General features: G+C 37.5%; 1 protein-coding gene across 1 annotated transcript in view; it reads left to right on the top strand.

The window, feature by feature from the left end:
- Arid5b (AT-rich interaction domain 5B) overlaps positions 1 to 27467 on the top strand; it is a 179975-nt gene that overhangs the window by 11253 nt on the left and 141255 nt on the right. Inside the window, exon 3 of the mRNA XM_027931154.2 lies at positions 23504 to 23729. Coding sequence (XP_027786955.1) covers positions 23504 to 23729 — 226 coding nt within the window. The remainder of the gene's footprint in view (positions 1 to 23503; positions 23730 to 27467) is intronic.

Here is a 27467-nt window from a genome sequence, read left to right as displayed (position 1 = left end):
TTTAATAGTTGAATAATCCAAGACTCATAAAAATCCTAGGCACAGGCTCAGAACTAGTAAGTGACAAGTAGAGCTAGAACCCAGTGCCTTCCAGAATGGCAGTCTTGTCTGCTGGTTTGGGGAAGGGCTGCTGTCTTGCAGTGATGCTCTGAGGAAGTAGACAAGTGGTTTCCATAATGGTATTTGGGGCAGGTCAGTCCTGCACCTGTCTTACCCCATTGGAAGTTGTCCAATCAGGACATCATGTTTTATAAAATCACTAACGGAGAGTTTAGACTTTACTGGAAGGACGAGATACTTAGTTAGCAGAGGGCCAGTGATAAAACAGAAATCATGTTTGATATTCAGATTCCAAGCTGGACCTCACTTTTATTTCCATAATCTTTCAAAGCCACGAGTCCCTCTGAGAGGGATATTTATTTTGGCTTACAAAAATTTTTGCTAAAAGGTAGGAATCTTAGTGATAGATGGAATTGGTATCCCTGCCAACATCTGATACTCGTGGGTGATTTCATTAATTCAGAAATGTTTGGGTGTCAGTTCTCTGTGCTGGGGTTGTAATGGTGAACAAATTTGCTAATATGTGAAGATGTCCTCTTCTCATAGGGATTATTTACTCTCCTATTGTAAGAGAAGCAACTTGACTGGTTTTTCCAAAATGGAGGGAAAGCCATCTCTGTACATCTAACTCAGAACCATTCTCAGGCTTCCTTCTTCTAGAATACTTTCCCTTCTCTTCTCTGTATACTCAGAAGCCAGAGAAAATGGCCCAGCTTTCTCTATTCCAAAACCACCTGTGAAAGTTTCACTCAGTGTTTTCAGTGAAGTCCAAGTCACAACATGTTCCATTTATTAGCTAATTATTATGTGTCAGGCATTGCATATGTATTAATATATAAATCAAACTTAAATAAAATAGCTCATTTAATTCTCACAGATTTCCCTGTAAGGTTGGTAGCATTTTGACATTCCACACTTACAGATGATGGAACTCAGCCCAAGAGAAGTTAAGTCACTTGCCTAAGGTCCCACATAGGAAAGACTCAGAGCCAGATTTGAAACCTGGGTTCTCCCTGATTCTCTGTAGTTCCCTATAACTTCAGAATATATTCAGAATTCTAGACTTTGGGACTTGTATTATATACTGACCTATTCCTCTAGGAACTTGCAGTCAGTTTGGCAGTTGACTGATAATACAGACAAGTCATTAGTAGTACCATGCATTTGTGTTATACAAATTAAAGGGCTCCTTAGACTCTACATATTTCTCAGAAGAGAAGTCTGTCTCAGTACCTTGGAGAACATTTTGTGAGTAGCCTAGCGCTGGGTCCTGAAATGACAGAGGTGGGAAGCTGTCCTCATGGACGTTACAGTCATGGGGAGCACATATATGGTTAATCAAAGTATCATCAACCAAGGAGTGATTTTGTGGTGTGATGAGAATGATGAAGAAACATTTAGGAACCTGTGACAGTTGTGCCTGACCATGTCAGGAAGGTCTGAGGAGGCATTTTGGAAGAAATCCCATTTGAGTTGAAGTCTACAGAGGTGAAAATGGGGGAGAGATTTCTAGGCAAGACATGGTGGAGGGAGCATCCTCCCTGCAGGATGATTTCTGGGCTGCACCTGGCCTCGTGAATCCAGTCACCACTTTAGAAATACCCACCAGGGCCCACTGGAGACACCAATTTTTGCAGATATCATTCAGACCCCTTCGTAACATCTTCAGAGCTAATTTATATTATTTTTTCTGTGGATATGGTAGAAAATAAGGGAAACCCCTAGACCCATAGACCAAATCTGGGATGCTACTTGTTTTTGTAAATAAAGTTTTATTGGCACCCAGCCACACCCAATTGTTGACAAAAGTCTCCTGCAGCTTTCATACAATAGTGGCAGAGTAGTTGTGCAGAGACTGGCTGATGCATAGAGACTATAATATTTACTATCTGGCCCTTTACAGACAATGTTTGCTGACTCCTGGTCTAAAATCATCTTATTAAAGTTAGTAGTAAAACTAGGCGCTAGCAGCTTTATTTGTGACTTTTATTTACTCCTCACGACAATAATACTATGAGGTAGGTTCAAGGGTCATCTCCATGTTGCAGAAGGGTAATCTCAGCAGTTGACTAACTTGTTCAGGTTTCCAACTTTATTCATCAGGTAAATGATAGACACCGAGTGGGAACCCAAGCTGTACAGATGAGGGAGATGGCAGAAGGCTTGTGCTGTCCTGTATCCAAGTGGAGGAAACAGGTAGTATCAGAAAGCGGGTGGTCAGATTACCTGGGGAATTACTCCATGAGGTGAAGCTACACCACAGCAGTGTCTGCCTTTCAAGGGCCCATTCAGAAGCCACTTCCTCTGGGAGGCCTTCCAGGGACTCTAGGGGAAAAAGGAGCTGTGGAAGATGAAGATGCCCACTGGGCCTGGCAGGCAAAATGAGTAGGGAGAAGATCTGGGATGTGATGTGGAGTCAGGGGGGCCTTGGGGACTGCATGCCTTATGTGAAGCATGTCTCTAAAATGTTGTCCTTCAGGCCCTGCCTATCACTTCATGCGGGGATGTGCTCCAACATTGTCAGATCTCTCCATTTTACAAGAAAAGCCATAAGTTTAGATTTTTGTATAACTTGAGTTGGCCATTCAGTCTGATTTTTAAAACACTCTCTGTGGGCCAAGCAAAATGTCTTCAGTCCATATATGGCCCACGTCCTGCCACCTTGCAATCTCCAGAGCAAAGCTCTGAACTGTTAAAAGTTTTGAAACTGTCTCACATTTGGCCCATTTTCTGAAATTAAAGCAGAAGCAACCTGTGGTCCTCTAGGGACATAAAAGAAAGGGGTAGAAATAGGCTGAGTTTGGTAAGAGAGCATGGGTTTAGTGGGATAGAAGGTAGACTAAGGCCAGACCTCCTGTCATTTGGACTTGAATCTGAAGACAGTGCTGATTAATAAATTCACATCTGTGTTTTCTCATTCTGGTTATGAACCCTTTGTCTTGAAGCCTGGTAGAACAAAGTGTGAATATTTACTCTGCCAGTTAGTAGCTGTGTGTCGTTTTGGCTAACCTGTTTTGTTTCTCTGGCTTCTTAGTTTCTTATTTGTGAAATGGGTAAATGTTGCTAGACCAAAAATATTGAATGAGATATATTCAGCTGTTGGGAACCAAACCATGACCTGGCTTATCCCAGGCCTCTGGCAGACGCTAGTTATCCACTTTGCTCTTCTTGGTCAATGACCAAGTCCTAACTTTTGAAGTCTATCATGATGCTAGACCACATGTTAATAGTCTCTAATAAGTAATTTATTGGCTGAGTCATTGGACTATTATTTGGAAAATAATAACTAAAAAAAAAAAACGACCTTTTTAAATAGTGTTAAGCTTCCTGGTTCTTCATCTATCCCCAGAAACTTTTCTTGAGTGAGATTAAAGTTTTTATGTTTGGGGTTTTCCAGTGACAGTGGAAGGAACTTACTCGAACCCATTCTTTTCTGCTCCATTTAGGTGTTAAAGGAGCATTAGGGGGCATGTCTTCTATCAGCCATAGTAAAATAAAGTGGGATGGGAGGACAATGAAGTCAAGAAACAAAACCTGAATTCCAGATGTCCCCTCTCTGTGTGCCAAACAAAGTTCAAACCTGGTGCTTCCCAGGTCTCCTAGCCCCTGCCCTTTCATGATGCAACCACCAGGAAATCTGGTGCTGATCTGCTGAATGTGCAAAACATGAAATTTATTTTAAATACACCCATTTTTGCTTCATTTATAAAGATCTCTCCAATTTCTCATTCTTAAAAAAAAAACAAAACACTAATTTGAAAATTTATTTCCTCCCCTTGCTGTCACCTTCTCCACCCCCTCCTCCTCCCCTTCTCTTTTGGTGGTGGTGGTAGGGGGTATATTCCAGTCCAACTCTTAAAGATGCCAAAAGCATCAGCAAAAGGATGTAAAGGGAAGGGTCCCTGCCAAAATGGTTGAGGGATCCTAGAAGAAGGATCTTCAAAATAGAGACTGCCTGCTGGGCCATTAAAATCCTTTTGCTTTGGGTTAATCCCACAGTGTGTATCAGATTACTAGAATTCAGATGAAAACACTGCTGCAGTACTCAATCTCCTCAGTGAATTATTCCAAAATACATGGGTTATAAATACAGAAAATAATTGAATTTTCTATGTCCTAAGTGAAGTAATCGGTTCCATTCTTGTGAATATTCTCCATAATAGTCTGATTGTGTTTTGTGCTCCAAGGGGTGGAATATGTATCCAGAAACAATGCATTGAGTTGTTGTAAAATATGCATCCTTGCCTATCTGGGAAGGCAAAAAAGAAGGTTCTGGTAAAAAGACTAAAGATGTTTTTCTGATGCAAATTCTATGAGTCACATAAATGGTAGTGTCTTTTAAAATTATCAACAGACTCTGCTCTTTTTTTTTTCTTTTTTTGTCTTTACAGTGTAGGTCCTATTTCTCACTCCACATTTTTGATGTTAGTAGATCAGTAATTCAATAGACAGCCAAGCAGGTGTTCAAATCACTCCTGACACCCAGAATTCCTTAAATGACCCCTCGAAGCAGTGGAGTGAAAATATTCTCAGCATGTCAGAATATTGAGATATCTCAGTTGCCTTAATTTTTTTTTTCACTTCATTTTTAAAGGCTCTTTTGTGCCTCTTCTTAGCACAGAAAAACCTCACCTCAGTTTTGGTACCAAGTGTTATAGAGTTGTGTATACACAGGCTTGTGCTTATATGCAACACAATTCTAGCTGGTCAGCTGTGCCAAGGGTCCTTAAAAGATGAATTTTGAAAGGGTAGGAAGAGTAAAAAGAGAGATGAGGCTTGGAGTTTTTCTTTTGTAGCTAAGAGCATAAAATAATACTGCTCTTGAAAAGCTTAATATTTCTATTTTTAGGGGCTGGGGTTGTGGCTCAGTGGTAAAGCGCTTGCCTGGCACATGGGTGGCACTGCATTCGATCCTTAGCACCACATAAAAATAAATAAATAAAATAAAAGTATTGTGTCCAACTATAAAAACTAAAAACTATTTTTAAAAATATTTCTATTTTAAAATATAGGCCTCTTGACTATAACCTTTCATTCATTTAAATTCAATATTTTTTGATATGTACCAGGGTACTATGGGGTGGATAAAGAGAAAAGTAAGATTAGCCTCTTTCTCTCTAGTATTTTAGAGGAAATAAAATACAAGTTAATGCAAGTTAGGCAAAATTAAATTTTACTTGGCTCCTTCCATCCTGAAAAGTGTGCTCACATTCTTAGGTAGTTCTTGGAAATGCCTGTAGATATCCCCAAAATAAAAACTTTCTTGTACAGGCAATTCAAGATCTAGACGGGTGCATGAAGCATTTTTTCATTGGCTTGTCATTCTCTAAGCAGAACATAATCTATTTCCCCAGTGTAATTGAAAAACTGATGTTTAGCACCTTTATTTTGCAAACTTTGTTTCATTGTCACAGAACAGTGTACAATGTGTCCGGTACATTTGTTATCTATTGTCACATGACAAATTGTTTCAAATTTGGCATCTTATTCCTCACAGTTTCTAAGGGTCAAGGGTCTGAGTGTGGCTTAACTGGGTTCTTCTGTCTGAGGGCTCTTAAAGCTGTGAATTCAGGTGTCAGCCTGGGACATTGTCATTGCAAATCTCTGTTGGGGCAAAATCTACTTCCAAGCCTACCTGCTTGCCAATCAGAGATGTCAGGTCTTTTATGCTGTTGTCCTGGCCTCCCTCAGTTCCTTGCCAGGCCACATGGGCACCTTCATGGGACAGCTCATGAGTGGCAGCTGACATGATTAAAGCCACAGTCCTTTTGTAACCCAGTCTCAGAGGTATTCCATCACTTTGCCTAATTCTGTTTGTTAGAAGTGAGACATCATATCTAGGCACATACTCAAGAGTGGGAGATCACATAAAAGTGCGAATACAGGAAGGTAGGGATCTTTGGGGGCCATCTTAGAGGCCCCCTACAGTGATCAGCAACAGAACTAATCACTTCAGTGGACACTTAATCTAATGAGGGTTGAAAGATATTCTTACTCCATCTTGCTCTTTTCTCTCTCCTTTTATTGTTATTATGCAGTCTCCTTGGGCAGTGCCTCCCAAACACCTCCTCCCTCTTCTGGGCATATAATTATAGATGACATGCACAGTAGACAGCAGATTGCTTTAATCTTTTAAGGATTTGTTAGTCTTACAGCATGTCAACAAGCCATATTGAGTCTTTTTTAAACCTAATGTCTTGATCAATGAATTTGGAGAGTTTTTCTGGAAAAGGCATTGTGTCTGGTATGATGATAAATCTGCAGAGAGAAGGGGAAGGAGGAGCCTGTTGCTCATACAGACAGGCTTCTTAATGCATAAGAAATTAGGAATGTTTCATGCACGGTAGTTGAGGTGGGGCATTAAATCAAATTGGTTTTTAAAGAAAACCTAAAATTCCAGATGAGAGGAATTACTATTTCACTTTGTGTTTCTAATGAGTATGTCTACAGAAGAGATATCTCCTAGCTGCCCTTCAATCTTGTGCATATGTCAAGAGAGCAGCTGACCTGCCATCTTTTAAATTCTGTGAAAATTAGTTGTTTACAGGAAAACTGCTCTATTTCTCTTCTAGGAAGGGTGTATCTTGGTTTTCAACATAGTGCTCAAAACATACATATGTAGGCATTGAAGGTATGAGGAAAAGATGAAACTAGATAGATTCTGGTGGATTTTTAATAATGGAAATTGATTCAGGAGTAGTGTCCATGCTAAACCTAGTGAGAATTCAATAAAAAGGGGCCTGCATTTACTGAGGAGATGCCACAACTATAAAACATGCATGGGGCATGTTGTGTGGTTTTTTTCTTTTTTTTTTTTTCCTTGAATTTGGCAATGCACCACATGTCTTTGTGTATTTTGTTCCCTCTGCAGAGACCTTCCCAAACCTTCCCTGACCACTCAACTTAAAACATTTCTGGTTCTGTCCCTTGCCTCCCATTATTGTTCTCTTAACAGTTTTGTTTCAGATTTTGTTTACTCTCTGGCTTTTCTGCCCCACTCCTTTTACCTACATATGCACATGACTGTAAGTTCCAGAAGGGGCAGGGAATTTCATCTCTTTTATTCCTGGTTGTAACCCCAATGCCTAGCAAACAGTTGGTACTCAGTATTTACTGGATACATAAAATCATGTGTGGCCATTTCTCTTTATATAAATCACATTCAGCTGACAGCTTACTGTTTACTGTCCATCCCCAGACCCATATTCCATTAATCAAAACCGTATTCCCAAGCCCTTCCCCTTACCTGGCAGAGCTCAGGTAGATACTCAGAAAAGTGAGGATGGAAGAGTGAAGGAACCTTCTGACACAGGACAAGAAAAACAATAACATTCACTATCTAGGTGAGGAGTAAGAGGTCCTGGGCACTCTGTGCTTCTGAAGGATGAGACTCATCTCTTATTCATCTTTATCTCTCATTGGTTGGATGTATGGCCCAGTGCCTGGCACAAAGCAGAGTCCACATAAGTTAATTGGATCAGATTGAATGGAGTTGGGAAAAAGCTAGCGCAAAATCTCTTCTGACAACATTAGACAAAGTTCAACTTGTGAATGCTTCCTTAAAGGTGGAGGAATGGCAACTTCTGGATTCCCTTCTGTGGCTTTTTTTTTTTTTTTTCAGAATGCCTGGTAGCATACCTGCATGCATTCATTTGTTCCCAAGCTCCCCTTGGAATGTACAGAGCATTGTATATGGGACATGGGAAACATCCAAGTTTTCAGTCCCAACTCTAGGAATTTTACTTTGAGGAAACCTCCTTCCAAAGAGTTAGAATCAGTTGGCTGTAGTTGTTTAATCTGTCCTCAGTGTTGGCCTCTATGCCACACTCTTTGAACAGGAGTAGAAAGGTCCCCAATGTGGTTGCAAATTGGCTCTTGTGTTCATCTTGGCTAATTTAAAAACACTCAATATTTTTCCAAACTGAATTTAGGGCTTTTGATTGAAGCCTGAGTCATTTACTGTGGCAGAACATATCACTACTATAGGAAAAACTAGAACTTAGAAATACAAAGCCCCTTGAAGTAATCCAATGTAGGATAATTACATTATTAAATAAAGCTGTGGGTCTCAAATTATTCTACTGCTGTTGTACATGTGAGGATAATAATGTGAACTGTGCTGAGCAAAAAATGTGTGACAAGAGGGAGCATGTCTGAATAATATGTTTACGTTTAAACAGAGGCTACACAAAACAGGAAGATTGACTTGGTTTCTACATTGTAGTGTTCTAAATGGGCACAAAGCTGTTGGTGATTCTCTGTGAAGACTATTCTCATTAATGGCAATGGGATATCCAGACTCCATGCCAGATGACGAATAAGTTTTAATAATGCAGACAGCCTCCACTGTGATTTTCATATACCAACAGGGCAAAGGGTTTTTCTTTCTTCCTTTGAGAATCTTTATGGCCTATAGGCCTTGCAGAACAGCATACCTGAATGGAGGGTCATGTGCTTTCAAAACTGGGTTTAAAAAAAAAACAGGAGATGTAAAAAAGTAATGGTTTGGAGTCCTTCAGTACGATAGAAGAGCTAGATTGGGTGGTGGTTGGATTTGGGTTTTATTTTTATTGTCTTTAATAGAGTGTTTTTCTAGGTAATTCAACTGAGCTTTAACGTTGGAATTGGGCTCATTTATCTTCTTTTGTTAATGTTTTAATGGCCAGAGCTAAGTATTTGGGTGCCAAGCTAGTTTTCATTATGGCAACCTGAAAGTGGTTAAAAAATAGACTGTGGAGTTAACACCCTATTAATTTGGCCAAAGGAAATGTGGGAAAGCCTAACCACCAACTTAAGGCATCTTCTGTACATTATAAAATGCTTGCTGCTTAAAGAGGAAACATCTAGGACACTAGGATGCAATTTCTTGCTCTCTGTGTAAATTGTCTTTTAAGTTTAGGGAGGACAAAAATGGTCTAGGCATGATAAGTCGAAGAGGAAAGAAGTGGAACTGGGAATTAACAAAAGGATATTTCTGGGACTTTCTTTGGAAATGGTCTCCTGGTCAGGGAAGCAGGCTGCAACCTAACATGTTTTAGATTAGTGTGTATTAAAAATGTATTTAGGAACATAAAATATTTAGGATTCTTGAATTACTTGTTTGATACCAAATGCCGTTGGCTGTACCATGAAGGATAGTCACATTACCTCTGACAAATCGTGCCTCAGAGCAGTCTTCTGCTTGCTTACTCCCTCTAATTGTGCCAAGTTAGGTTTCCAAAATTCATTGAGCCACCAGCTTCACTCCATTGAGGGGGGATGAGGGATGGAAAAGGTTGGAAGAGGAAAGGCGGCTTGGGAAATGGGAATCCAATACACTAAGGAGCCTCCGTGGCAAATCCATTCCATCGTGTTAAGGGAGTCAAATTAAATCTTAGCATGTACTTGAGACGTTATCTTCACTGCTCAGTCAACAGAAAATTCTTCACATTTTTAACTAGCACGTAAATAGCAAGATCTGTAGTCTTACTTTTGGGGGCAAAAGCACTATAAGAATTAAAACCCGCTTTTACTGTGAAGTGACTTTAAATGCCACGCATCCCGTGGAATTGGCTAGAAATGGAGAAATCTTTAGTCATCCCAGGATGGGAGCAGGGTGGGAGATGACTATAGAAAAGGCTTAAATGACCAATTTTCCAGAAAGAAGAGGATATTACCAAGCTGGTTTCTGGTTCTACTTCAGTTTTGTCATCTTTGAAATGGGTCTAAGAATAGTTAACTCAGGGAATCTTTATTTATAGGTATTGGATGAGATAATGTCATTAAATTCATAGGTTACTATCTGAATCTCAGGGTTCTCTCCTGCTATCTACTTTAGAGTGGAGGAGAATGAGTAATCCAGATCTTCTTAATGGTCTTCTGGCCCAACTCTTCCTTGAAGGTATCCAGCAGGAGCTATAGGGCCATTATTGTTTCTAGACAAAGAATTAAGAAGAGTTAGGAATGTACGCACGTACTCAGAAGGGACTGTAGAATACATTCGTACCTCATTCTCTCGTTTTTCATTCCAGTGTTATGTAATAATAGGAATAGGAATCAGTTTTTTGGATGCCTTCTCTGCGTCGACCATTGAACTCTAATACCTGCAGCATCCTATCTAAGCTGTGAGGTGGATTCTTTTGTTCCATTTGACTCATTTTTTTTTTTTTTTTAGACCAGGATTAACATGGACAATAATGCAGTGCAACTGCATTTGAACCTTGGTCATTAAGACTCTAAGGCTGTTGCTTGCTGGGCACAGCAGCACACACCTGTAATGTCAGCAGCTCAGGAGGCTGAGGTAGGAGGGTAACTAGTTCAAAGCCAGCCTTAGAACTTAGCAAGGCCCTAAGCAATTTATTGAGACCCTGTCTTTAAATAAAATATAAAACAATGGTTGGGGATGTAGCTCAAATAGTTAAGCGCCCTGGGGCTTAATTCCTGGTACCAAAAATAAATAAATAAATAAAATAAAGTTGGTGCTTTCTTAGTTCTCCTTTAGTATCTCCCAACATGGAACCTCCAGAGATGGTGTACCATTAAAAATCATTTGTTTTAGGTCCAACACAATCCTTGGTTCTCTTATAAGAGAAACAGAAGTTAAGCAAGTGTATCTGCCTCTAAAAAGTGTTGGCAATCCTGGTGTTTATTGTATAAGATAAGAATTATGCAATTCAGCATCAAATACTGATGCCTAATAAAGATTTAACATTATGTCACAGGTAGTAAGTTTAGTAATCTTTAGTTCAGAGAATTAGAGTTAGCCTATTAAAGATATTACAGAACAACTACCCTTTAAAAATTGCCATCCTCATTTCAGAAAAAAACAAAACAAAAAAGGATATTATGATGCCAGATGAAATGAGGAAGAATAAAGCCTTCAACAGAAAGTTGGAGTTTTCATCCATATCAGTGTTGCTCATTTCTTCTTTCTGCTATGGAAGGCTGATATGTGGGAACCCAGGGCCCTCTGGTTTTTAGAGGGGTTCAGCCATACAGGTTCTCTGCCAGGAGAAGGTAAGAGAGGAGAGTAGGGCAGGTGTTCATTCTCTGCTTCTTCGTGGGAGATCCTTCCAGGTTGGTAGTTTTCACTTCCAAGGAAGGGTTGCTGCTGCTCAAAGGGTCTGCTCTGATCCTGGTAACTACTGCCACCTCCTCTTTGGCCCATTAGCCTGGGGAGGTGCTGGCTGAGCAGCTGTTGGCCTAGGTTCCTGTACTGTCTATCCCTTATGCCTCTTTACATCCCATCAACACCTTTCTCATCAGTTTCTTTATAAATCCTCCCCTCAGATTATCATTATACAAGTATCCCATCTGTCTCCTGCTAGCATCCTGACGGATACAAAGATAGTTCTTGAAATCTAGTAAATCTGGTTTTATAAAACCTTGCTGCACTGTCCTCATTTTTTTTGTTTCACAACTGACCAATGAAAGCTTCATCTTTACCATCCTGTTTGTCCTGACATTCTTGGATCTTTGAGTGGCAACCACTTACCTGTAGAGTGAAACCTTTTTACTTGCCCTGGGGCTGTACCATTAACAAAGAAAAATAATGTGTAATGGAGCACAGTTGAACAAACTGGTCAGTTCCTCCCATAGCAGCATGTCTGAGAGAGGTTTCAAATAAAGGGAGTGGCTAGCAGAGCCAGTCTCAAAGGTGGCATTCCCCCCCCCCCTTACCTGAGTTTCCCAGTGCACATCATAGGCACACATGCCTTCCTAGGGCATGATCTAAAGTGGCTATAGTTGGTCTTTCTAAAAATTGACACAATAGTTTTTTTTTTTCATTATTAGTTTCCATCTTGATGAAAATTTTCCACTCTCCTGGAACCATCTGGTATTTTAGTTTCACAATTTCTTCAGCTATCATCATTTATTGTGGTTTTGTGTTCCCAATATGTTATGGTTTAGATATGAGGTGTCCCACCAAAAGCTCCTGTATTAATGCAGGACTGTTCAGAGGTGAAATAGACTATGAGAGCTGTAACCTAATCAGTCCATCCTAGTTTGAATGGGCTAGTGGTAACTGTAAGCAGGTTGGGAGTGACTAGAGGAGATGGGTCACTGGGAGTGTGGCCCCTTCCAATGGCTTCCTGGTTGCCATGAACAGAGCAGCAAACCTCCACCACATAATGTGGTGCCTCACCCTAGACCCAGAGCAGTGGACCCTGCCAACCGAGGACTAAATCTCTGAAACCATGAGCCAAAATAAACTCCCTCCTCTAAGTTGTTCCTGCCAGGTATTTTGGTCACAGTGACACAAAGCTGACTAACACACAGCATTTATCAGGTTTCAAATGCTACAAGGCACATTCTAAAAATCTGAGCATTGAGGGAAGATTGAGGTAAATAAGCCATGCTTTTCTTTTCTCATTCCTTCCCTCCTTTGCCAGCCTTCTGATATTACCAGTCATGTGTTTATTGTCCTTGGAATTTAGCTTATTATACCTCTTCTCAGCAATACTGTTGGGTATCATGTGGTATGATAGGAAAGGTTCCATTCGTGTCCTATCTCCTGAGGGATGATATATTAGTAAAGATAGAGGTTCAGCTGTGTGTACAGAGACTATAATTACAGATGTTCAAATAAGTTGGAGTTCAAAATCTGTCTCCTGTCATACCCTACAAGGTGGATGGTTCAGGGCTGGAATGGTGGTTAGGGATCAGGTTTCTGTGTCTCATTTGTCTGATCCAAAGCTATATAGTCACTCCCTTTGAGTGCATGACCTGGAACATGAAATTTCACTAATGCATAGCATGGGTCATAATTTGGTCACATGGCTGCACCTGGATGTAAAAAAAAAAGCAGAAACATGGTGTCTTACTCTGTGCAAATTTTCAACTTATCATTAAGGAAGTGTAGATATTGGGGGAAAGTTAGGCATAGTTGGGAAGTGTTAAATTCCCCTTATGTCAGGTAAGACATTTTCTTACAAATAAGCCAAAGGGGATGTACAGTTCCACTGAACTCAAGTTACTCTGAGACATCTAAATTGATAACAAGGAATTGGGTCTCAATAAATTTTTGAAATCAAACTAGAATATAGTCATGAACTTTAGAGGCGAGTACAGAAATCCTAGTGGAGAATGGTATCTTTAAGGAGTGATATGCAGAGAAAGAAGACCTGAATCTAGACTCCATCTATGCATATTTGTTTCTTACATTTTTCCAACTGGGAGATGGAATGAGGAAGAAGAGAAATTGAACAAAATAAAGTAGAGGTGGTAGATATTGGGTAGATGTTCTCCATGAATCTCTTACATATCTGTGCATCTTGTAAGCAAAGCCATTGACTGTCTTTGTCCTAGACTATCTTTTAAAGTTGTTTATATAGTGAACAACTTGAGAAGACAAAGATAGTGTCTTGTTCTAGAACAAGGAGCTAGTATGCTGTTTTTTTAGTATTAAAGATTTAGGTTCCCCCTTCTCCAAAACAGACCATATTTTAGGACGCAGAGCAGGTTTTAGCAAATGCAAAAACAACAACAACAACAACACAAAAACAAACAACAACAAGAAAAAAACATGGTAACTCCTTGCGCTTTATCAGCTCCTAATGAAATTAAATAACAAATCCATAACAAGATAAAAAAGAGAAACCACTTTAACACATGGTGCTTTTGAATATAAAGAAAGGGTCACAGAAGAGATCAGGGGAGAAATTTAAAAATTCTTAGAAACCAGTTAGAACAGAGATACAACATATCAAAATCTCTGAGACACTATGAAGGCAGTTTTAAGAAGAAAGATCATACGTTGAAAAAACAAGAGATTCCAAATAAACGGTCTTTTGTAACATCTTAAGGCCTAGAAAAGCAAGAACAAATTAATTCCAAAACCAGGAGAAGATAGGTAGTGATATCAGAACTGAAATTAATGAAATTAAAAATTAAAAAAATACAAAGAATCAAAGCAACAAAAGTTGGTTCTTTCAAAAGATAAAGATTGATAAACACATAGCCAAACTAACGAAAGTTTGAGAAGACCCAAATCAACAAAATTAAAAAACGAAAAAGGAGATATCACCACAGATTTTGGAAATCCAGAGAATCATTAGAAACTGTTATGAAAATGTATACTCTAAGAATAAACTGGAAAATCTAGCAATTTCTAAACACAGATTACCTACCCAAATTGAACTATAAGGATATAGAAAACCTAAATAGACCAATATCAACAGAGAAAAGCCCTAGATCTGATGAATTCTCAGTTGAGTTCTACCAGACCTTTAAAGAGAACTAATGCCAATCTTAAAATTATTCTATGAGAGAGAACACTCCCAAATTCATTCTTTGAAAGCAGTATCACCCTGACACCAAAATCAGATAAGGACACATCAAGGAAAGAAAACTACCTGCCAATATCCCTGGTGAACATAGATGCAAAAATTCTTTTTTTTTTTAATTTTTTATTGTTGGTTGTTCAAAACATTACATAGTTCTTGATATATCATATTTCACACTTTGATTCAAGTGGGTTATGAGCTCCCATTTTTACCCCATATACAGATTGCAGAATCACATCAGTTACACATCCATTGATTTACATATTGCCATACTAGTGTCTGTTGTGTTCTGCTGCCTTTCCTATCCTCTACTATCCCCCCTCCCCTCCCCTCCCCTCCCCTCCCCTCTTCTCTCTCTGCCCCCTCTACTGACATTCATTTGTCCCCCTTGTATTATTTTTCCCTTTCCCCTCACTTCCTCTTGTATGTACTTTTGTATAACTCTGAGGGTCTCCTTCCATTTCCATGCAATTTCCCTTCTCTCTCCCTTTCCCACCCACCTCTCATCCCTGTTTAATGTTAATCTTCTTCTCATGCTCTTCGACCCTACTCTGTTCTTAGTTCCTCTCCTTATATCAAAGAAGACATTTGGCATTTGTTTTTTAGGGATTGGCTAGCTTCACTTAGCATAATCTGCTCTAATGCCATCCATTTCCCTGTAAATTCTATGATTTTGTCATTTTTTAATGCAGAGTAATACTCCATTGTGTATAAATGCCACATGATGCAAAAATTCTTAATAAAATATTAGCAATCTTTATTCAAAAGCACATTAAGAAGATTATTCACTGTGATCAAATTGGTTTCATCCCACAGATGCAAGATTGTTTCAGCATGCTCAAATCAATAAATGTATTCATCACATAGATAGAATTAAGGATAAAAAAGATCACACAATCATCTCAAAAGATGCAGAAAAAAGCCTTTGAGAAAATCCAGCACCCTTTCATGTTAAAAACACTGAAGAAACTAGGCAAGAGAAAGAAATTAAAGGAAATAGGAAAGGAACAAGTCAAACTATCTCTGTTTACTGATGGCATGATCCTATTCTTAGAACACCCCCAAAATTTCCACCAGCAGATTCTAGAGCTTATAAAAAATTGAGCAAAGTTGCAAAATACAAGGTCAACATACAAAAATCAATACCTTTCCTATACTCTGATAATGAATTTTCTGGGAACAATATCAGGCAAACAATTGAATTCACAATAGCCTCAAATAAAAATTCACTGAAGAAAGAAATTGAAAAAGATATCAGGAGGGCTGAGGTTGTGGCTCAGTGGTAGAGCGCTCGCCTAGCATGTGCTAGGCCCTGTTTAAATTCTCAGCACCACATAAAAATAAATAAGTAAATAAAATAAAGGTATTGTGTCTAACTACAACTAAAAAATAATAATAAATATTAAAAATATATATATCAGGAAATGGGAGGCCCTCCCATATTCTTGGATAGGCAGTGTTAATATTGGCAAAATGGCCATATTACCAAAAGTGATCACAAATTCAGTGTGACCCCCACCAAAATACCAGTGACAGTCTTCCCAGAACTAGGAGGAAAAATGTGCTAAATTTCCATTGGAATAATAATAGACTCAAAGCAGTCAAAATAATACTAAGCAATAAGAGTGAGGTCAGAGGCATCCTGACCTCAAATTATGCTGCTGAGCTATGGTCACAAAAACAGCATGGTATTGGTATAAAAATAGGCCCGAAGGCCAATGGAATGAAATAGAAGAAATAAATTCATATTGTATAGTCATTTGATCCTTAACAAAGTGCCAGAAGCACACATTGGAGGAAAGATAGCCTTTTTAACAAAAGATGCTGGGAAAACTACATGTCCATATGTAGAAGAACGAAACTAGATCCCTATCTCACTCTACACAAAAACCAACTCAAAGCAGATCAAAGAGCTAGGAGTTAGACCAGGAACACTGCAACTGCTAGAAGAAAACAGGGTTAACATCCCAACATATTGGTACAGGCACCAACTTCCTTAATAAGACTCATAAAAAACTAAAATCAAGAATCAAGTAGGATGCTTTAAAAACTTCTGCACAGCAAAGAAAACAATTAAAAGTGTGAAAGGAGAGCCTAAACACTGGGAAAAATGTCTTTGCCAACAACTCTTAGAAGATTAATATCTGAAATATATAAAGAACTCAACACACACACACACACACACACACACACACACACCCCAGTGAATACATGGGCAAATGATCTAAACAGACATATCTCAAAAGAAGAAATACAGACATCCATCAAATATATGAAAAAATTTTCATCATTATTAGCAATCAGAGAAATGCTCATCAAAACTATACCGAGATTTCTTCTAACTCCAGTTAAAATAGCAATCATCAAGAATACAAATAACAATAATTGCTGGTGAGGATATTGGGGGGAAGGTACATTGTTGGTGGGACTGAAAATTAGTACAACCAATTTGAAAAGCAGTATGGAGATTTCTCAAAATGCTGGGAATGGAACCAACATATCTCACATATCTCTCCAAAAGAACTTTAGCTCATTATAGTACTAATGCATATCAATTTTATAGCAGTGCAATTCACAATATCCAAGCTATGGAAGGAGCCTATGTGTCCATCATTAGATGAATGAATAAAGAAAATGTGGCATACACAGTGGAATTTTATTCGGCCATAGAGAAGAATAAAATTATGATGTTTGCCAGTAAATGGACAGAACTGGAGAACATCATTCTAAATAAGCAAGAATCAGAAAGTCAAAGGTCAAATGTTTTCTCTTGTCTGCAGAAGCTAGAGAGAAATGAAAAATTTTTTAAAAATGTAAATGTCATGAAAATAGAAAGAACAGTAGAGTACAGGAAGAGGATCAAGGAGTACAGAGGAGGAATGGGAAAGGGGAGGAACTGCAGAAGGGAACTGACCAAATTATGCTGTGTGCATACATGAATATATCACAATGAATTCCACTTTCATGTATAACAATAATGCACCCATTAAAAACATACACAAATTGAATAAAGTCCAGAAGAAGGTCAGAGGGAGGGAGGAGGAGAGGAAAGAGGTCACCACTGAGGATTGAAATTGAGCAAATTATGTTATCTGCATCTATGACTATGTCAAAATGAAGTCCACTATTATGTATAATATAATGCACTAATAGAAACATAAACAAGTGAAGATTTAGATTCACTAAACTCAAGACTCTTCTTCTTTAACACCTTCCAATGTGTGAGCAGCTTTCATCTATCGCTCCTTGTGTCTTTTGGGGGGGAATTGGATATTATAAGGCCCACACAAATGGTGGAACATTGATTACTGTTAGCACCATGAGCAATAAACCATCCTTTGTGTCCAGGAGTCTCTTAGGCACTGTCTGATCCATGAAACTGTGGTAGGCAAATTTGAGTAAAATTTGGTCACAAAAACAGCATGGTATTGGTATAAAAATAGACATGAAGGCCAATGGAATGAAATAGAAGAGAAAAATTCATATTGTATAGTAAAATCACAGACCCTTCTCAGTTCTTAACACGAGGGAAAGTTCAAGTCAGAAGTAGCATTGTTTATTATCAAATGATACAAAGGGGTCAAGGAAAATTAAGCATAAGAAAATGCCTTGAGTTAGTGACTAATACAATGGTTCTCAAACTTTTTTGGATTCAGGAATTTTTACACTCAAATTACTGAGGACCCCAATAAGTTTTGTTTATGTGAGTGATACATATCAATATTTATGGTTTTGGAAATTAAAACTGAGAAATAATTTAAAATGCTAAATTCACTTAAAAATAATAATATGACATTCACATGAAAAAAAAATGTCAAGCTGAACTGTATAGCTTACACCAAATTAAGTCAAAATTGGTCAGAATCCTAAATGTAAACCATTAAAGTATAAAATTTTTGATGCTTTTGTTGTTGTTTTGCATGGTTCTGGGAATTGAACCCAGGTCCTCAAGCTTGGTAGGCAAATGCTCTACCACTGAGATACTTTCTCAGCCCATCAAAGTAAAAAACTTTTGGATGAAAACATAGAAATTCTTTGTGACCTCAGATTAGGCAAACAGTTCATAGATATAAAAAGCAAAACCACAATCCATAAAACAAAAAGCTGACCAATGGAACTTAATCAGATTTTAAACTTTTGTTTTATTAAAGAAACTGTTAGAAGAATGCGACAAAGTGGGAGAACATATTTTCAAGCCACATATTTGTCAAAAGACTTGAATCTAGAAGTTTCAAGAACTCTCAAAACTCAATAGTAAGAAAGCAAACATCACAATTTTTTAAGTGGACAAAAGATTTAACATCAACTTCTTTGAAAAAAGATATACAGGTGGCAAATTAGCACCTGAAATGATGTATGATATCATTAGTCATTAGGGAAAGGAAAACTAAAAAGATGATGAGAAATTACTATGTACATATTAGGATGGCAGTAATTAATTTATAGGGTCAGTATCAAGTGCTGGCAAGCATGAGTAACAACTGGAACTCTCATATGGTGCTGGTGAGAATGCAAAATGGCGCAGCCTCTCCAGAAAATGGTTGGGCAGTTTCTCAAACATTGCGTAGCAATCCCTCTCTTAGGTGTTTACTCTAGAGAATTGAAAATGTGTGTTCACACGGAAACCTGTGCATGCAAGTTTATAGTAGTTGTGTTTGTAATCACCAAAATTGAACCTGCCCAGATGTCCCTCAGTCAGTGAATGGATAAACAAAGTTTGGTGGCCATCCACACCATCAAATTCTGTTCAGCAATAAAAGGTAATAAGCTGTTGACTCATGCAGCAACATGGGTGGATCCCAAAAGTATTATGCTGAGTGAAAGAAGCAATCTAAAAGGTTTTTATACCATATGATTCAATTTACATGACATTTTAAGAAAGAAAACCAAAGCAAGAGCTGATCAGTGGTTGCCAAAAGTTGGTGTGGAGTGGGGGGAATGTAACAAATACAACATAATACGAAGGGCTTTCGAGGGTGATGGACTGGTCTATATCTAGTGATTGTGGTGATACTGGTTTTATGATTCTGTCCTTGTGTTAAAATTCACAGCACTGTATACCAAAAAAAAAAAAAGGAAATTTTACTCTAAATTAATTACAATAATAAATTAAAATACCAATATAAACCCACTATGAAAATGTAACACATTTTAATGAAAATTAACTATATTCTCAAAAACAAAAAGATCAGTGGAAACAGTGGCATGGTTTTATGTTTTTTGTAAATCTCTTTACTGTCTGGCTTAATAGAGAGCTGGATTCACGTATGTGTTTCTGCATTCAGACAGTTGTGATATCACATGTCACAGGTCTGGAAAACCCCACTGCACACTTGAAAGAGAATGAGAGTGAGAAAAAAAGCCTATGTCTTGATATGATTAGAATTGCTGTTTTCACCCACTGGACCACCTGAAGGGGTCTCAGGGATTTCCAAGGCTTCCTGGACTTTACTTTAAGAACCACTAATAAAACATGTCGTCCGAAATTTCATTCATTTTTTCAAAAACTTGTCCCCCCCATCTCCACATATCCCCATTGTTTCTGTAATGGCTTTGTAAAAAGTGATCCACTTATTGGCTTAAATTTATTTAAAAAGGAAACTTTCTATATCTCCTAAAAGTAGAAAACCAGTACCACTTTTCCATAAATAGAGCAACAATAGATAAACAACGAATAACTTTATATAAAGTTTCCCTGTGAAAGATCTGAATTCATCTAGGCATGCTACACTTTGGAAAACATCAATATAGAGAAGTAATGACACATAGCTAAATCTGGCATTACTTCATTTGTGCCAACCCATTGAATCCAGGCAATTAATGTAAGAGTAGACAGTGTAATCCTTTTTTTTTTTCTTTTCATCAATGAAAAAAAAAAATTGAAACACAGGGAGTATAAAGAAGTTGTCCTATGTTTCATTGGAAGTAAATTCCAGGGCTGAGATTTGAACCCAGGCATTCTGGCTGCAGTCTAAGGTGCTGTGTTGGTAGAAAAGAAACCCAGGTCCTCATCTAAATCCTGCCATAAGTTGATACCAGGACATGCCACTGAAGCTCATTGTCCTCATCAATAACATGAGATGGACTGAATCTGTGGGTATAAATGAAAATGTACCTTTGATGGTACCAGGCAGGTCAGGGAAGAGTGGACTAAATATAATGTGATAATGAGTGGTGGGGATTTTACATCTTGTCTAAAGAAGGCATCTGCTGCAGCTTAGTTTCAAGTGGTTTTTTGTTATTGGTTTTGGTTTTGTTTTATTTTTTTTTCTTTTTCTTTGTTTTATTTTATAACAGAAAGTTGAAGTCTGGACATTTTTGTTTAAATTTCCAATTCTTTAAACAGTTGGAGGGACCAGGCATATACACCGGCTGGCTGGTCTGTGATTTCTTGACTAGATTATCTCCTCTGACTTAGAGGATTCATGATTAAATGGGCTGTTTTTGTACAGTGGTAGAAACAAAATCCGAATTACAGAAATAATTTTAAACAACGATGAAGGGGGATAAGGACTTAAAAAGTGTCTTAACACAGCCTACATAAATATTGATTAAGAGCTGGGTTAATTGAAAAGTCAAGGCACATTAATAGAATAACAAAGTGTATTTCTTTGTGTTCCTTTTGTGTTGTATTAGAGCAAATCAGCAATATTTATCCAGTGCTAATTCTCAGTTTGCAGAGAGCTAATGTAATCATGAGATGAGCTTATTGAAATTCTTTTCTTAGACATAGAGACTTGCCCAAGAATGGTACATATTAGGAACTTTAGTCAGCACTTGCTCAGAATAGTAAATATGAGCATGTGATTTATGCCACTGTGTGTTCAAAGCAATGTTTCCTGAGACATTTTCTACTTGTGTGTTGACTGTTTTGTTTTTTGGAGATTGGTTTGCTGTTTCGCCCTCCTCCACTTATCAGATTTCCTTTTAAATTCTGGCATTTAACAATGTTGCAGGGCCAGTTTCTCTGTGAATCCATAATAAAACATACTGGTTGTTTCACAATTAATACAAACTGGGGTTTATGGTTTGCATGTTTATGTGAATTCCTGCATTTTTTTTATGTGTGTGTGAGAGAAAAGGAACAAGCACAGAATCTATAGACTGAATCTTGAAAGATGAGTTGATTCATCAGTGACATCAGAAGGATTGTATTTTCTCTTGGTTAATAAACTATTTGTTTGGCGGGTGTTGTAAGCCTGCCAGAGCTAGTCATGCCATTTCTTGGAAAAGATCTGAAGCAACTGGTAATTGAAATGATAATCATTTGATCATAGTCAGAGCTATTTGAAAATAACACTCATCTCCAAACTTGTCTATTCTAGGAAACCTTATTTGGTCAGAATGTTGCCAAATTCCATTTTTACTAACGTTGAGACTGATATATCATGCAACTTAATTATTTTCCAGTACAATCTAGATTTGATTGCTGGTATGTCCTGTCCAGAAGCTGTTCCCATATGCTTTGAAACAATACCCAGTCTGAGTTTTTATTCTGACATTTAATAATCACCATGTAATAGCTATAAAATGCATGACAACTACAGATCTTTTATTTCAAGAGGATAGTGTGGTGAGTCTGGATGAAATCACCCGTTGAAATGGTACTTTGTAATGTGCCCCATTGTTGATAAAGTATTGAAATTTTTTTTCTTGAGCAGAAGATGAAAACACACTTTCCACTTAGTTTCTCCTTTAGTGGAAGTTCATATTTGATCATGATAAGGGGAAAGATTCCATTACCAAAGTTTTACTTTTCATTTTTGATAGAGTATTTGTTACTTTCTGCTGCCTAGTAAACTTTCTTTCAAGAGCAACTTGGGACTGGGTGAGGAAAAGTGAAATTTTAGATCCTACCTTAAAACTTTTTAGAAACTTAAATCAGGGCTTCTTATTATGTGAAGCTTATCTTAATAAACCCCTTTTGGTTTGAATCGAAGTGGTGTTTGCAGTGGTGTGTGTGTGTGTGTGTGTGTGTGTGTGTTGGGGGTGTGGGGGTGTGTGCATATGTGTAGGTGGGGGAAGGAGGAAAGAGTTATGTTTAACAGTAAAATTAGCCAAAATCAGTTGTGAATTCCTTGTCTTTAATAGCTTAGAGACATCTTCCTGTTGTTGTTTTGTCTAAAATATTTTGAAGGTTTTGTAAGCTTAGGGGTTTTCACAGCTAAGCCTTCTTCAGAAATGTGAAGTAAAAGAAATAAAAGGAGTCAGTGCAAGTGGAAATGTCAAATGCTTCAAATAATTTAACTTAAAACCCAGTGAGACAATCTTTATAAGCCTTTTTCAAAGAATTGTTGGGCAAGGGAGCCTTCCCTTTGTTCCATGTATGGATATCTATTAAATATCTTGCTGGATTAATTCTGAAGCAGAAAAGTTGGTTGTTTTCTGGAAGCAATTAGAGATGCTTAAAATTCAAATTTATGATCCATAGGAGGAACTTAAGTTTCAACTTCTTCTCTTAGATTCAAAGACTTTCTCCTTACTCCACCCTCTCACCCCCTACCCCATATGTATTAAAAGAAAAAAAATCAGTTCATTTCTCAACTTACAAAGTTTTCAAGAAACATGAGAATGTGTAAGTTTCTTTCAGTGGGAAGCACATAACATTTATGAAGTATTTCTTTTGGGATTACATCACAGTTTTATTTAATTTTTAGGACAAAAGTTAAATTCAATATTTGTGTATAAGCCAAGGGAAAATGTACCATAAACATAGGAATTTTGGGGTGAGTCAGAGTTCCAAGAATCCTAGATTTACTTAGACCATTTATATGGAGACAGGCTAACGATTAGTCATCTAGCCCTTGCTTTTTACATTTGCAATTAATTGCACCTAAAAATCAGCTTTTGCCCAAGTGGTGAGATTAAGGTAGAGTGAGCTTTGCAAACAGCATTCAAAATGGCTATTAGGATTACTGCCTATTTTTTTTTTTTTTTTTTTTGGATACTTTCTAATTGTGTAACAAATATATCATTTAAATTATTGTTTAAATAACCAGCAGTGAAAAAAAACAATAAATCTCCAGTAAGTTATTGGAGATCCTCTGATATTGAAAAACACACTGCCTGCTTGTCTAAGGTTAAACATTCACATGGCATTTCAGGTGGGCTGTGTGGGAGAGTGTATCATTTATCTTTAACCCATAAATAATATTTTTTGCCCATCTCACCTCTTGTAGGATGAAGTCATTGCTGTTTCTGAAAAGGTGATAGTGAAGCTTGAAGACCTGGTCAAGTGGGTCCATTCTGATTTCTCCAAGTGGAGATGTGGCCTACGAGCCGGGCCAGTGAAAGCAGAGACATTGGGAAGAAATGGACAGCGAGAGGCTCTGCTGAAGTACAGGCAGTCCACCCTCAACAGCGGACTCAATTTCAAAGATGTTCTCAAGGAAAAGGCCGACCTTGGTAAATATGATTCTTGCTTCTAAATCCAATGCGTGGGTATAGATCGTAACCTACCTTTTTAGTTGTAGATTTTTTTTCTAGTGAAGTGTATCTCCATGTGTGTATTCACACTTTATGCTGAAAAGGGACTGAGAATACAGATGGAGAGATGTTAGTGGGGTGGGTGAGGAATGGTTGAACAGGTGTTCCCTGTCGGATCACAGAGCCCTGTGCTGAGTGATGTCCTTAAACAACTTATAGGGCACCATCAAGACATGAGACTTAAATTCAGGCACCTAAAATTGAATTGATGAAGAGTTTAAATATTTGTTGTTAAGTAGTCAGTGCCCCATCTATTAATGCCATGTCAGAATTTTGTGTTTTACAATGGGTAGAGGGCCAAGTGAGGAAAAGAGATGAGTTACTTAATATGAAGTGAGAGAGCTACCGGAGGCAGGGGATCCATGGATTTGGCAGTTTATGAAGTGGATTTCCTTGAGCTCTAAGCATTCAACTGTGTTCTTTTCTTTTTTACCTCTCCCTCTTCTACTATAAGTTTAAAGGAGAAAAGGAGCTTTGGAGTGTGACTAGTGCTTGAACACTAACTCTGACACCTACTTAGCTGTGTGGCTTTAAGCAAATAATTTAACCCCAAAGCCTCAGTTTCCCCTTGTGAAAAATAGCGTCATTGTGAGAAGAGAGGTGTAAAGAGTCCAGCCTGGTGATGACAGACACAAGGGACTGCATAATTGATTCTGTTGCTGTAACACTTTCTTCTTCCTCCATGATTTCTTTCTTTGTTCTTTTCCTTTTGTTAATATCCTCCTGTTGCCTTCACTGACTTATTCTCTTAGCATTGCTCAAGACCAAAAAGTTGTTGACCTCTGATTTAGCCTAGTTATTTCCTCTTTAGGCAAAGAGGAACTTCACTTTTAACATATTAAGGGATCTTTTTCTTTCATTCTAACACAATGCTGATTTTCGCAGCCCTATTTTATGCCTTAATGTGGCAACTTCCTGTTTTTTTTTTTTTTAAACCTAGAACTTAACTATTACAAGAAACCTTGATGATTTATTTTAACTGGCATAAAGAAACTGAATAACACCAGTAACTGACTGGGTCTTTCATATGATTCTGGTTTGTGACGAGCTGTGCTGTGTTTTGGGAACAGCATTAATATTGACTTACAGTTTGCCAGTCAACAGTTTACTGATGTCAGAGGGTAATATTTGGGACATGGCAGCCTGATTGTCATGTGCACAATTAAAGAAAAGTATGAAGCCAGGGTTTTCTTTCTAAAGCCAAAGAATTTTTTAATAGTCTTCTTATATATACTGTCACATGCCCCAATTTTGTGAACGCACAATGACTACCCTCATGACGTGTGAAAATGCTGAATAATACATCCGTTCTGTTGCTTTCCTAATGTAGGATCTAAGATGTATTGCCATTGTCTTATGTTTTCCTTAACATTAAAACCTTTCTTTGTTTGATTTTTTTTTTTTAGTTGTGGAATATACTGTTACTAATAAAAAAAATTAAACAGGAAACCCACGGGGGACAAAAGGATGTGTAGATGGTTAAGCTTGATGTCACACATATAAACAAGAGTATTTATAGCAGGGTTGTTTTGTGTTTCAAGTGGATAGTTTATTAATGAGCATGAAAAGAAAACCAATTTCTTAATTCCATCAAAAAGATTTAGAGACTTTGATCTCTTGGATTCTAAAAAATATCCATAATCTACCTTTTTTTACAAATTGATTCCAGAAGAAGTGGGTTTATAGACAATATTCAAAATACTTGCAGGTGGTTTGGCCTGGAAAATCTAGTTTAGTGGTTTTTAAATCTAGTTACTCTTCAGATTCACTAGGGGAATTTAAAAAGCAATACTGATTACTGGGTTCAGCTTCCTCAGATTCTTCCAGGTTGGACTGAGGCAAGGCCCAAGAATGTGTGCTGATAAAAGTCTTGCTAAGTAATTCAGAATTTTTTTTTTTTCCTAGTCTTGAGAGACAACTCCAAGATTAGTGCTGAGGACAGGAAAATAATCAACAGGAGATTTGGTGGGCAAGAAACACCATGTACCTTTTCTTTTTTTAATGTAAACTACCCCTTTAAGGATAGAATTTAGGGCCTTGAAATTCTACTCAGTCGGTATGAACTGTGGGGAATTTGAGACAAATAGCTTTTGTAATTGGAATGCACACTGTGTTGTAATAATGTGGAAAGAGAAACAAAAACTTTCCTTAATGTAATGAGTTTCCATTATCTGCCTGATCTAAGGTTTGTAAGTCGACATTGTCAGGAATTATACTGGGGAGAGAGGGGGTGTCATTTGCTGTACACAATCCTGTCCCACCAACTCTCTCTTTAGCTTCTTCCTTTCTCTGTGTGCAACATCAAAATATTTGTTGTCTCTACTTTTCTTTCTACACAGTGGTTTTCTTATCTCTCTTTCTCTTGGCCACACTGAAACCATCTCCAATACCACATTGTTAATGGAAGTTCACACACTTATTAGGTTTTTCCTTCTGTAGAACCCTTCCAACTTCTCATTGTTCTTACCAAAGAAAGATGAACTTTGAGATTACCTAAGACCCTCCTCTTTTTTTTTTTTTTTCCTGGTGAAAGTAAACAAAGAATGCAAAGATCTCACCTTTCTATGGATACAGTAAAATTCTTAACATGTTATTTTTTTTTTAACTGAGTGATTTCATCCTGTCACAAAATTAATAATAAAGAAAGAAATTAGGTTGATTTTTAAAGAAGGGACTTTAAAATATCCAGGGTAATTAAATAACTCTTCTTGCTCTGTGTTTAGGTAGAATAAGTTCCCTTTAATCCCAGTTTGTGTCACTTCCTGTCTCTGAATAGTAAAAAAAAACCAAGAATGTTCTCACAAATACGCGTCTGCCAACAAATTAATACTCCACAAAGAGAAACTCTGCCTCAAACGGCAGCTTCCAATAATTGCTGTGATTCAAATCACAAGTCTTTCATTTTTTATACCCCTTCCTTCTTGAAGGGGCACATTTGGACAATATTTGAGGATGACCCATTTGTTTCTTAAAAATCTCTGGAGTTTTCATTTAAGACTCTAAATGACTGTTGACTAAAATTACAGAGAAGTGTAGTGGAAAAACTAGTCATCTTTAAAAAACACTAGTGAGATATGGTAAAGTGGCTTCACGTCTTCTCTTTTCTTTGTCCTTTTCAAAGAAAATTCCATATGAAACCAGTGCAAATTGTGATTTTACTGGGTAAGATGTTTTACCTTCTTTCAGTCTATTTCATGCTGAAGTTTATTTTTAAAAATGAAGAAAAATAACTATGTTAAAATAGAAGGGTTAAGGAATGTATTATTCATAAGCATAACGAACACAAGAACCTGTTTTTCCAGAAGAATCGGGTTGATTAAATCATTCACTACACAAGCCTCTAGTTATTTATTTTTGTCTTTAGAATTACAGTACTTAGCTTTTGTAATAAAGTGGACTTGATACCCATATTTGGTATGGCAGTTGGAAGTAGTCAAATGAAGAATTGCTTCATTTTACAAATTTTTAGCAACTGAGGAATATAAATACTATCAGTTAAACATAGCAAACTTGCATTTTTTTTAATTTCTTGTGCTATAGTTTGAAAAAAAATCAAATTATTTTATATAACACTGCTTCTTACAGAGTTCCTTTAAGTGAAGTATGAAAGCTGCAGTGTAAGCTTTATTGGCCTATAAATATGTCATTATAGTTGGA

The sequence above is a fragment of the Marmota flaviventris genome, chromosome 4 (genome assembly GCF_047511675.1).
Source record: "Marmota flaviventris isolate mMarFla1 chromosome 4, mMarFla1.hap1, whole genome shotgun sequence".
NCBI lineage: Eukaryota > Metazoa > Chordata > Mammalia > Rodentia > Sciuridae > Marmota > Marmota flaviventris.
Note: the sequence above shows the minus strand (reverse complement) of the source record. Positions and strands in the feature narration are given on the sequence as shown.